At 47.8% G+C, this 13,282-nt stretch overlaps 1 protein-coding gene across 1 annotated transcript; it reads right to left on the reverse strand.

Annotated features, from left to right (window-relative positions):
• Positions 1 to 11,713: 11,713 nt before the first annotated feature.
• LOC103599400 (endonuclease/exonuclease/phosphatase family domain-containing protein 1) lies at positions 11,714 to 12,872 on the reverse strand. The gene is made up of 2 exons (XM_008583507.1): positions 12,840 to 12,872; positions 11,714 to 12,668 (listed from the first exon to the last, which is right to left on the reverse strand). Exon 2 carries the CDS (start codon positions 12,590 to 12,592, stop codon positions 11,714 to 11,716), a length of 879 nt encoding a protein of 292 aa, XP_008581729.1. The 5' UTR covers positions 12,593 to 12,668; positions 12,840 to 12,872.
• Positions 12,873 to 13,282: the final 410 nt, after the last annotated feature.

Genomic DNA, 13,282 nt, shown 5'->3' on the forward strand with positions numbered 1-13,282 from the left:
CAGGAAACACATGTGATAGGGGAGCCCATGGCTGGGGTGCTGGACAATCGAAGTCAGGAAAGCCCACCTGAGCTGGCTTCGTGGTGGTTACTGAACCTCTCCTTCCACAGCAATTCTAACGGGTACCAAGTTCTCAGCAGCAGACAGGTACCAAACCTCTACCTGAAATTGGTTCCTGGGGTTTGGCAAACCCACATGTCAACATTGCCTGTAGCCAAGGGCAAGTAAGGACCTTGGCAAACCAGAGGCTGCTGCCTGGGGTGGGGCGTGTAGAAGGCTCAGGTCACCGCTGCAGCTTCAGGTCAAAGTCCAGGACCGGCCAGTGTGAAGGAGAGAATCCCACCCCTCAGGGCTCGCCCACACCCACCATGACCCAAAGCCCCTCCTCCTGTCAGTGTCACTCTGGTAACTCGAAGGTAGCTTTCTCTAGCACTTACACTGAAACGAGTACCCTGAAATCATTCTCTCTCCAGAAAAAACTCGGAGGAGCATGCTCCTCACAGTCAAGAAGGAAACCCCTGGGAAAGTTTTCTTAAACCATCTGGTTACGGGCTGCATTGTGTCCTCCCAAAAGTCATACGTTGAAGTCCTGACCCTCAATATCTCAGAATGTGACTGTATATGGAAATAGGGTCTTTAAGGAGGTGATTAAGGTAAAATGAGGCCATTTGGATGACTTTAATCCAGTATGACAGGTGTCCTTATAAGAAGAGGAAATTTGGATGCAGATATAGAAAAGACCAAGTGAAGACACAGGGAAATGACAGTCACCTACAAGTCATGGAGAGAGGCCTCAGAAAAAACCAAGCCTACTGACACCTTGATCTCAGACTTCTAGCCCCCAGAACTGTGAGACAAGAAATTTCTGTTGGTTAAGTCCCCTGGTCTGCAGTACGTTGTTATGGCAGCCCTAGTAAACTGTATACAACTTATCTACGGGAACAACCACTCTTCCTTGTTAGAATTCAAGGGTATATGGTAGAAGCAGTGATCACTTTCCCTCTCTGTGGACAAAGCCTCAGGGTTGGAAGGGACTTTTGTGATTTGAAAAATACATATATATACTAAATATATAACTTTTACCAACAGAATCAATCAATCAAAATACCACAGCTGTTTTTATAAACACAAATACTATATTGGAAATCAGGGTTATGGCTGATCTTTCAGTCTTATCTCTCACTCACCATCCGGTTTGTATCTTGCTTTGGTTGACCAATGGCAAGAAATTCCTGATTTTCACAGATATGTGGTTGCAAATGGTAACATTTGAACAACCATCTTGTAATCTCAGACGCTATTCCATTTACCTCAAAGTTTAAAAGATAGAAGCAAACTTTTATTTCTAAGTTGAAACTCTAACAACATCTAACTACTTGCATCTTTATTATAAACGTGGGAAGCATAAAAACTATCATAATACAAGATTACAAATCAACCCGAGTCTCGCTAGGCATTTAACTGAGTTCGGCACATGTATACTATAACACCACATACAGTCTCCTGTGCAGACGCACACGTGTGTGCGGAATATACTATAAAGCACATGTACTTCACAGGGCCTGGTTTTCCAAAGCCTTGCAGTTTCAAATATTGACCTTGCAAGGACAGGAAATTTTCCCTCAGGCTATAAGCCTCTGGTGTAAGATAAAGAATTGTGGCACAGCAGGTTGCTGGCTCAAGGACAGACAAGTTACTGATTGTTATGTAAAGATACCGAGAAATTGCTGTAAGAAGGAACGTTTGCTAAGATCAAGCTTGTGTTGATAAGACCACTTAATTGCCTCACTGGAATGTCATCTGGCTTGTTTCACTGAAAGTTACCAGCCTATATTGTTAAACTATAACCCCACCTATGTCTCTTCTGTAACTTCCTGGTCTGGAAAATAAATGCAGGAAGAGAACCCCAATTCGGTGTTAATTTTCCCAAGGAAGGGATCCCTCTTGCTGGAGGGTCCTGGGAAAGTTAATCTTCAGCTTCACTGTCAGAATTGTGTTATATGTCTTCACTTAAAACAGCCTAGGAAAGGGATACTGTGGAATATTCTTAAAGCAAATGTACTTCACAGGGCCTGGTTTTCCAAAGCCTTGCAGTTTCAAATATTGACCTTGTGGAGGACTGGAAATTTTCCTCAGGCTATAAAGTCTCTGGTGTAAGATAAATATTTATGGCACAGCAAGGTTGCTGGCTCAAGGACAGGCTAGTTACTGAGATGTAAAGATACTGAGAAATTGCTGTAAGAAGGGAATGTTTGCTAAAATAAAACTTTTTTGGTGGATCACTTAATTGTCTAATGGAATGTCATCTGGCTTGTTTCACTGAAAGTTACCAGCCTATATTGTTAAACTATAACCCCACCTATGTCTCTTCTGTAACTTCCTGGTCTGGAAAATAAATGCAGGAAGAGAACCCCAATTCGGTGTTAATTTTCCCAAGGAAGGGCTGCCTCTCACTGAAGGGTGCCTGGGGAGCTAACCTCTTCGGGGCTTCTCACTGCTCCAAAGAGATGGGCTTGAGTAATCCTTTGCATCTCCGTCACCCAGGGGAAGTGGGGTGACAAATCCATGGGGGGTGAAGCAACGCAAAGCAACACTTGTGGACATGTATTTAACATTAAAAAGAATCAAACTTTAAAATTCAATTCAGAACATTTAAAAAAAGACAGCGTGGAGTTACAATCTGGAAAAGTATTTCATAAGCCATCTAGTCCAGTCCCCGCTTAACTCCCTCCCGGTTCACAGTTATCCACGGGTTTCCTAAGCAGTCCACCTACGTCACTGAAGAAAGTGCCAACTAGTGCAGGTCTTAGGTCAAAGTAAAAGCTCATGACCACTTTACCTTTTTTATTTCTAAAAGTTGTAAGAGACTTTTGGGGGGGAACTGTGACAATGTATCAATGAACTTGGCTTTATAACTAGTGATATTTTTGAGTCAATCTTCTAGAGAAAATAACAGTAACAGTCTGTTATTGGGTCAATAAAGCCTGCAGTTACTGCCAGGCGCCTGCAATATACATGCATGGCCAATACTGTCTAAGAACAAATATATAACTTGGACACAGGTACTAGTGTTTTAAAAAAACACAACAGACGTTCTCCTAACCAACCTCAATAAGTCTCAATAAGCACCATGCTTTCCCTCTGTAAAGCACATTGAGGACACCCCTGCACTTGGACTATTCCCAGCTGGGTCAGCTGTGCACTTCCAGTCTCCACGGGGGGCACCATGCTTACCTGGGGTCCCCTGTGTCTGCCCCAGTCCATCTATGCCAGCTGTACACATCACTATGGTCTCCTAAAACGTGATAACTGATGATACATTAGTGTGAGCAGAGAGAAGTCCTTTCTAAGAAAGCAAAGATGAATGCTTGGAAAGCTTCTATAAAAGCAAGTTGTTTAAGAAATCGCTGTCAAAACAGGTGTGGGCAAGAAAATTATAAAAGACTGAAAAGTCAGAAAAATGTAGTACCCTGCACTCAGTTTGCTTTGCAAATATCCTTGCTCCATTTTGAAGAAACAGAGACTAGAACACACACACACACACACACACACACACACACACACACACACACACACACGATGATATCATTACATGTAAGTATACTTATGAGAAAGAGTATGACCTAGGGGACACAAACCAAGTTGGTTAAGAGAGCTGGTAGTCTAGTATGCAGGCTTGGGTGACAAATAAAATACAAATAAGCAGGAAAGCATCACTGAACTCAGAGTAGCTTTGTCATCATCAAACTTTAGGGTCCAGCAGCTCAGACTGTATTCCAAGCTCCACCACTTAAAAGCTGTGTGACCCCGGGTGAAATCCCTCAGCTTCCCTGAGCCACGCCTTCGGTATCTGTAAAGCAGGGGTAACAAGGACACCACAGGTGACGGCCACAGTAAGCATGCGTGTTAATTACCACAGTTCTTGTTCTTAGTGCAACTACTACTATCCAGGGAACACTGAAGGTCCAAACACCAGCAGGCGGCGAGAGGGGCATGATGTGTTTTGCTGTTTATAGTGAGTGCTCAAATTTAAAAAGACAGAGAATCACTTTGTCAAGAACCAACAACTAGGACGACACATTGATCTGAAGCAGCAGAGGTTGTCCACCAAGAAAGGAAGGAAAGAGCCCTGAGTCTGCGGTAGTTCAGCCCAAGGCTTAATGGCAATCATGGGTAATTTGAGGCCACTCAAATTTTTACTTTTTCCCCATTCAAGAAAACAGACTGCAAATAAATAAATAAATTGTAAGTCTGATTGAATTTGCTTAATGGAAAACACACTCTAGAAAAGTTTTTTTAAACAGGGTACTGGATCAATATTTTAAGAAACAACAATCCACTGAAGACCTCTTTCTTTAAAAGACACCATGCTCTTACTACAGCTGAGAAAGACAAGGGCACTGATTTCACCTCCAGTTTTGGGGTGGGCAAATACAACTGCAGAACGGGGCCGGCCCGGTGGCGCACTGCTGCAGTGCTCCTCCCGCCAAGGGTTCAGATCCCACATACAGACCGGTTCCCGCTCACTGGCTGAGCGAGGTGCGGGCACAGCACCGAGGGTTGCGATCCCGTTGCCAGTCCCGGTCCCAGGCAATCACTGTATATTTGAGTGATTGAATAAATATTATCTTCCAATCCAAGGAGCCAGCCTCATATCTTTATTTAAGTAACTGACAAAAATACTGAACAGGAAATAGCTGAAGACTGATCTTCATGGAAATTGCCCAGTCTCATTTAAAATATAGTTCTAGCCTACTAAAAATTAATTGATTGTTTGGCTTAGTTCTGGGTATCTTTCTCTCTTTCTTTTTTTTTTTTTGCAGCTGGCTGGCACAGGGATCTGAACCCATGACTTTGATGTTATAAGGCTTATAAGGCTCTAACCAACTGAACTAACTGGCCAGCACGCACTGAACTTTATTTTTTTTGTTAGCTGGCCAGTACAGGGAGGGGACCCCGACCCTGGTGTTATCAGCGCCACGCTCTAACCAGCTGAGCTAACCAGCCTGCACACAACTTTAAATGTGGCAACGAGAACAACATTCCGCCAGTGAAGCACTGCATTTCAGAAGTTTACAGCAGCCTCGAGATAAAACAATTGAAGGCCCAGCTTAACAGCTTAATCAGGTCATGGCTCAACCAAAACGGAATACACAGGAAACAAGGGCTCACTGGAAACAAATCGACATTAGTGGGGGAACCGTAGTCAGTAAAGAAAATCCAGGGTTTCTTTATCCAAGAGTTTGGAAGAAGGATTCAACTTCCCTCTGTAATGAAATGTTTACTCTGAGCACACCTCCCCAGGGTTCCCAGCTATCGGAGTCCAGCTGTTTGGCAGCTATCATCAAATTGTGACCTAAGAACTGCGGCTCCAAACCAGGCCTGTGTACAGTCATAAGAAATAGGGTCAGGAAGCTGTGAAGATTCCTAGACGGTTGGTTGAGGACTAGCAACCTAACCAGGCAGAGCGGTTCATTTTTGTGGCATCTCCTAGACGTTTTGATGTGAGGAGTCACTGGTGTGGAATTTACACTCGGCTGTACATTACCACACACAGAGCAGGATGTTTAGGATGAGCAAATTCAATTTTACTGAAATGTATCATTTTATTTGTCAATGGCAGAGATCGGTATTAGGGAATTCTGGGGTAAAAAGCTTTTGTAAGGTAACGTAATTTTAAAATAAAAACAACACACCAGGAATAGCGCGCACCTCGCCGATTCCTAAGAGAGATGCTTGTGTACCAGATTCTCTCCCTGTGCGGCACCTTGCGTGGGAGCCTGCCGTGTTCCTGTCTGAGTAGTTCCGACTTCGAGTCTGAGTGGAAGGCCCAGCTTGGACCAGCCACTCCTCAGCTGTGGACTTTTACCCCAATTGCCACCACATGCCTGCCGCTCGGAACGTGTCCTCAGACCCCAGCCTCCTCTCCACAGCACTCCACCCAACCACCCGTCCTATCCCCTCATCCTTCCCGAGGCTGAGGGCTCCACATACCTGCAAAACCATGCAGACACATACCAAACCCCTGAGCTGTCAGGTCCCTGGGCAAGCTTTACTTCCTCCAAGTAAAACTGTGAGCTCCCTGACCACAGGGCGGGGTCTCCCTGTGCCTCTGATCTCATCAGGCAGTGAGCACAAAGCAGGTCTTGGATTGAGTTTAAGTAGACATCTCCTGATAGAAACAGTCACCTCAAATCCCCAAAGCATGCCCCTGTTTTATACATCATTGATACTAAAAAGTGTGTGTGGCTTGTCAGATGCCTGTTCCGAGCAGAGGACAGAGCACTGCCTCTACTGCATGTGCTATGGACCCAAGACCCCACGGCTGTCCAGGGCACAGCAGCAGCAGCAGAGGGAGGGGCAAGGCCCCCAGCCAGCTGCATCACGTTGACATAACACCTAGGCATGCAAGCCAGCCCCAGGATTTCTTAAGTGTCTCTGAGGCTATCTTCTAGGAATCTCAGAGCATTTCACACAAGCCACCTGGTTAATCACTCCATCCAAAACATGGGCAAGTCTTTCCAGTTTTTACCTCTGAAAGGTCCCTCATCTCCACCCACTTCCCCATCTCCCCAGTCACTATCCCTTTTAGCCTGAGCGTTGCAGCAGCCTCTTCACTCAACTCCATGCGGCCCCCCAGCAGCCAGAACAACCTGGTAAGAGGTCATTTCATCAGCCTCTGCTTCTAACCCTCTGGGACTTCCTTCTGCTATTAAAATAAAAGCCTTGGAGGCCCCGCCCCATCTGGCCCTGCCTCCCTCTGCAGCCCCATCCACCTGCCGCTCTTGCAACTCTGGCCTGCTGTCTGGACAAGCACGCGCAGGTTCCTCTATGGAGCACTCTTATCCCCAACTTTTCCCATGCCTGGCTCCTCCTCGTCCATCAGCTTTCAGCTGAGGCCTTCCTTGACCCCCATCTATCTAAAGAGGCTTCTCTTCAACTCATCTCCACTTCCTCAGCATTTGCCACTTCCTGTAATTATTGATTTAACGTGGGGACCTGTCTCCCCACCTAGGACAGAAGCTCCAAAGGGCCGGGACTTTTCTTGTTTTCCACCTTATGATCAGAGCCTGACACAGAACCTGGTACCTAGTGACAGCCCCCCAAAAATCTGTTGGATGAATGAATGAGTAATAAAGGAATGGATATCCCCTGGGAGAACCAACACTATTAAACCCCCCAAAAACCTCGAAATCAGATACAGAATGGGCCCAGCTTTCTTGAAAAACAAAAGTAACACCCTTGCTTTAGTGGAATAAACCCCGAGGGTACCCAGTCTGGGACGTCCCTTCATTCACGCTGTCTTCTCCTACGAATCCCCAGCCGTCTTATTATTGACCACCTTTCTCTCTGGAAATGACCTAGGGCTCCCTGGCTCAGAAAATTGGAACTCGCATTGGAGTTGGGCCCGAGGTCGCAGACTTGCATTTGAGGGACCGGGTGGAGAGGCCCTGACACCCTCTGGATTGGCACTCCTCTGGCCACAAGCCCCATCCTTTGGTTCCTTTGGAACCAAAACAGGAAGAGAACAGAGGCCTCCCAAGGCCTGACACAGTCCCAGGGGTCTAGGTGAAGCCCTACTTCTCCCCAAGACCCTGACACCCGGCCAAGCCCAAGGGATCCAAGGACCCAAGACTGGGAGGAAACAGCAGGAGGGCCGGGGTCAGAGGCAGCAGAAGAACACGGAGTTTGGCAAAAGACACGCCAAATCCCTGCTTTGAAATCAGACAAATGTATGGCTTCAAATCCTGATTCCAACGTCTAGGTTTCTGAAGGCCACAAGGATGCTGTTTAATCTCTCTGAACCTCTGTTTCCACCACTGTCAAGATGGATTTCACAATTTCTACTTTAAGATGACTGCTGGGCATTTTGCCCCCAGATATCACGTCTGGCTGTATCCACCCACCCTTCAATCCCCCAGGATGAGCCTGTTATTCATATGGGAAAAATAAAACCAGATATCAACATACTCAGTGACTTGCCCCCAAAATCTGGATTTACCAGACTGTTTTGATGCTGAGCCATACAAACTCATCTACATCCACCTAACTCTGTTAAGTAACAAGGCCAAGCTGATTCCTGAATTTAGCTTATGCATGTACATAGCAGGCATTCAATGTATATTTTCCAATGAATGAGTCATACAGCAAAAAGGGTTGTGTCTATATTGATCCTACTAATGAACTAAAATCTCTTTTTTCACAACCAGTGCCTATTGCCAGGCACTAATCTGCCATATGCATTGATAGTGCAGACATGTGGCAGAAAACAGATTTAAATCATTATAAGGCTAAAGACTTTGACGCTTGAGTTCCCTTCTGATGTAGGCCACCAGGTAAATGAGCAATTGGGAAGTTAAATCTCCTTATTTCTTTTGGAGATTATCTGTCAGTTCCCCCAGGGTTTATACTTTCAGTAACCAAAGGGACTTTTCAAAATAGAACAACTCCCCAGCAATAAATAAATAAATAAAAATTAAAAATTAAACAATCTTCATTCATGACAGTATGTGAACTGTCACCAAATTTTGCAAGGATATTTAGCAAAAGCATTCCTCTTTTAGTCTTGCTCCATGAATACTGAACAAGGAAAAACATTGCCTAAGACTGAGATTTGGCAAAATAATCTAATGAAACCCATCAGTTATGTGCCACCAGCATGGCTTCCCTGAAGGTTCCTGGTGACTGTATGATTATCTAGCTTGGTACTGTCCTACCTCAGGCTTCACGTGCAAAACACAGTTTCCTGCAGCTCACACATGTTCATCCACCAAAGCAGCAGTATCTGGGGCAAGAAAGGACTCTAACTCCCATCCCGTGCAGGTATCCTTTAGCCTAAGAAAACACATCTGCTAAAATGAACTCACTGACAGGAAAACTAAGAGCCAGCTATTCCATTTGCAAAAGAATTACCCAAGGGTATCTTTAAAATGCCTTTACAATGGATTTAAGAAACTGTGACTGGCACGCAATTTGGCAAGTACCCTTGATTAGGAAGAGAGCAGGATGCCGTGCTTACAAAACTCAGCACACTTGCAAAGAGCATGGGTCTAAGCTCAGAAGGTCTGAGTCCTAGTCTCATCAGAGTGACTAATGAGCTGTGTGACAGAGGCAAGTCATTAATGTCTTTGGCTATAGTTTCCTCACCCAGAGATGGAGAATCATTAATAAAAGCAAGCATTATCTACATCCCAGGGTTAGTAGGGAAATCAAATGAATGGGAAAGCTGTTAGAAAATACGAAGGCACATCCAGAAGTCAGGGAACTCTTCTGTCATACGCGTACATGTATGGAAATAGAGCCACCGGAAAACTACCTGCATCCACTCTTGCTCATACTAAATGTATTTCCTCTTGCTAATAAAGAGAACAACTGGAATGTAAAAGATTTCTGTGAATCAGGATGAATTCTCTCTTAGAGGATGACTACTGCTCTCACTGAGGACATGAGATCTGCTCTGTGACAGCTTTTGGTACCCTAGGACAATCACACAGGCAAATGCACCCAGCCAAGCTCTCCCAGAGATCAGGCCCTAAGCCTATTATTTCACGTTTACCAGACACTAACAATATGCTAGAAGTATCCAGAATACTGAATCCATTGTGACCAGGCAAACGGAACCACCAAGCCACAGGACAACACATGTGGTCAAGTTTAGAATGTGATGGGGGTGTAGGTCACCTTCCCAGTCCCTTACGGCTGCTCCCTTCGACACCCTATTGGGTTTGGGTAAGCTTTTCGTGCACTGTCACCTGAAGACAGCAGTTCGATGTATCCAACAAATCATCATCCCTCTAGGAAACCCATAGAAGAAAAAACAGGACAAGCCCTAACGACCATGCTGGACAAGCTTATTAGCGCTCTTCCTCTGAGTGCCCCCGGCTTCCCTGTGTCCAGGTGCTGCAAAGTGGAGCTGCCGGAGGCCGGCTGTCTGCTCACTCTCCCAGTTCCTACCCTTCACATTCCTGTCCTAGAAGCTGAGTAAGCCCCTCAAACCCTGGCAGAAAGACCAGCATAGGGTTGAATAACTGTAGGGATGTTCAGAACAATCGAAGGATAAAAAGCACCTGGAAAGCTCTGCATGCATTCACCGGCCTTGCAAAAAAAGCTGGTGCAGGGGGAGGGGCTTTAAAGGGAAACCCAGAGGGACAGCTGATTGTCCAACACCTAATACAATGGTTCATAAACCTGAGTGTGCATCAGAACCACCTGGAGGGTTTGTTAAACACAGAAACCCAGCATGTCTGAGTCAGTAGCTGATACTGCTGGTCCAGAGAACCACACTTGAAAAACCACTGACACAGTAAATCGGTGAGGGCTGCCCAGTCTGTCATTCCCACAGGGGCAACTTCTGATCCTGATGCAACCCCCATCTCCCAAATTGAGCCTTAAGAAAACTCATAATAGGAATTAAACAGTTCTGTCCCCCGACCCTCCGCTCTGGATTAAGAGAACAACTATCAAGCCATTCCTAACAAATCTCCCAGGGCTGAGTCCAGCTCTCACCTGTGCACAAGATGATTTTGCAGAAGGCGTGAGTTAGAGTGCAAAACAGCAGTGCAGGAAGAGCACTCGAAGGCTCCCCGGCCCAGTTCTCTGACAACAGCATGCCACTGGGACGGTGCCAGGGAAACGTTGTGACCTGCTTCTCTCCTCACTTATTTGTCCCGATCTGCCACAATGCACTGTGATTTCCCACAGAGACCTCACCTCATGTCATCCAGCAACTCAGTGCAAAGGAAAGCAGCAAGTAGCCACAAACACTGCACCTCTGGAGGGTGGCAGGGCACAATCCCTCGAGACCAGGATCAGAGGATTTCTGACCTGGAAGGGACCGTTGAGAATACTTCTGTCCTTCCCAAAGCTGATTACATTACACAGCACACAACTTTAGTAGCAGCAGGAGTTACTGCCACAGCAATATTGTTTTGATTTATGGGGGGGCAGAGAGGAGGGGGATGGAAGTTCCTACAGAGAGCACTATTATGAATAATGTAAACACTTGATGATAACAGCCTATCCAGGTCTCTTCTCCTTTGGTTCAAATGGGAAAATCTAGCCAATATTCACACACACTTCAGCTTGGCCTTTTCTGGCTATGGAACAGGAGAGGTTACACAAATTTGGGGCTGCACCTGTGGGACCGAAAACCAACTGCAAATTAAATACGGTGAAAGAATGAAGTGTGATTCATTCACAGTATTTTTGGTAAATATAGACAGTATGTGTTTGCAAATACCTGCTCTTTAAGATGATTTTGTGCACAAGAATAGGCATATTTGATGAAACAAATGTGTTTTCCCCTCCCATCAATAAAAAAAAAAATCCAATTAGCTCTTTCTCACATGCAGAACTGTGTACCAGTTCCCAGGTCCTGAGTGCCTGATTTGGGATAAACCCTGTGAAGTCTTGTGAGTCAAATAACATTCTCCAAAGCAGTAACACGAACACAACCTCCACTGACCCCAAAATTACGAGTCCATCTCAGGTATACCACACTCAAGACACAGGCCATGAGCCAAGACAGCAGTATTCAGAAAATTCTGGAGCAGGAGAGCCTAGCCTCAGGGGACAATATTGGCTGAAGCTCAAGAACGCTTATTAAACACTCTTGCCCCCTCCCTACCTCCAAAAGAGTCCATTCATTTGCATGCACAGATGAGGCCATGAAAAGCGCTGCCTTCACACCCAACACCCCTGGTGGCTCCAGTCCTCACCTATTTTCCAGGAGCGTCATGCACACCACCTCACGCACCCCCGGGTTGTTGGCCTTCTCCACTGAGCAGCCCTGCAAGTTCCAGGTGGCCAGCCTCAGCACGGGGCGCCCATCTCTGGTGCCTCCAAAGGCCTCCACCGACGGCCTAGTGGAGATAATCTGCGTGGGCCCCCCTGGCGGCAGGTCCAGGTCCTCGCTCTGCAGGCTCAGCGAGGTGGGGCTGGGGTGAGGCTTGGCAGTGAACATCAGGCCCCCGTTGGTGTGGGTGGACGGGGGCCTGGACCGCTCTGCAAACACCTGGTGCCGTATCCTGTCCAGGAAGGCAGCACTGATACCATCCATCCTCACCAGGTCCTCCACGCTGCGAAAGGGACCATGCTCCCGGCGGTAGTCCACGATGCCGAGGGCCATCTTCTCGGTGAGGCCGCGCACGCTCAAGAGCTGAGCCGGCGTGGCAGTGTTGATGTTGACACGTGGGGTGAGGGGTACGGTGGCCAGGTGGTGAGGCTGCTGCTCCACCAGCAGGTCCCGCCGCAGGGAGCTGGGAGAGTGCTGTGCAGAGTTGCCCTTGCTGCTCACGCAGATCTCAAACTTGACCTGCTCCAGCTTCGTGGCGCCCACGCCACTGACCAGCGCGAGGTCCTCCACCTTCTTGAAGCCCCCGATGTACTCTCGGTACTCCACGATGCTGCGTGCCACAGCACGCGTCACCCCAGGCAGGGTCATCAGCTCCTCCTCCGTGGCAGTGTTGATGTTGAGCCGCTCCTGATTCACCAGGATGTTGCTGAAGTTGCAGGCTGCGCTGAACTTTCGGCTGTGGGACAGGTCCGAGGGGTCCCTGGGGATGGAGCGGTGGCAGCCCAGGGTGCTCCCCATGGCCGGCCAGGATCGGGGGCAGGAGGGCCTCACCACGGCAGGAGAGCTCTCCAGCTAGGGAGGAAGTCCCGGAGACCTGACAAGCACAAAATAACGGAAGGTGCAGGATTTAGGAGCTGAAGCCGTTGCCACAGCCAAACACCAAGTCTTCCATGCTCAGAGTGTCCCAAATTACCTGTCACTTGGCCACCTAGAAAAGAAATGGACAAATCGATTGAGTTAATCAATTTGCATTCGCACTTCCTACCTAGTGCTGTAGTTCGTGACCAGGAGTCTGGGGCTGGTGGCCTCCCGTGAACCCCTGAAAACGCAGACTCAGTGAGGCTGGCCCAGGGGGTTTTCCAACGAGGAGACCCGGTTTTCATCACACCGGGGTCCAAAAAGGCTACGAGGCGCGTCGCCTGGGAAGATAATGAACCCCATCAGCCTCCCGACGCTCCTCCCGGCCTCTCCCAACGCCGGTAGCTCTGGGGGCATCTCCCCACTTCAGTCACCCCACCCGGGCTCGAGCGGACGGAGAGGGCGTCCCGTCCAGCCCCGCTCCACGCCTGACACCCAGCACCACCTGCGACCTGGGCGCCGCCGGCCCCCAGCCCCACCTCTCGGCCGGCCTGTCCCTCTTCCACCCGCGGCTCCGAAGCCTGAGCCCAGCCCGGACAGCGAGGGCCCCTGCCTCGGGCCCGGCACCCC

The sequence above is a fragment of the Galeopterus variegatus genome, unplaced genomic scaffold (assembly GCF_000696425.1).
Source record: "Galeopterus variegatus unplaced genomic scaffold, G_variegatus-3.0.2 Scaffold2947, whole genome shotgun sequence".
Lineage (NCBI taxonomy): Eukaryota > Metazoa > Chordata > Mammalia > Dermoptera > Cynocephalidae > Galeopterus > Galeopterus variegatus.

Bases quoted from the DNA above. Each gene is read 5' to 3' on its own strand.
- LOC103599400 (XM_008583507.1), bottom strand. From the start codon at position 12,592: ATGGGGAGCACCCTGGGCTGCCACCGCTCCATCCCCAGGGACCCCTCG.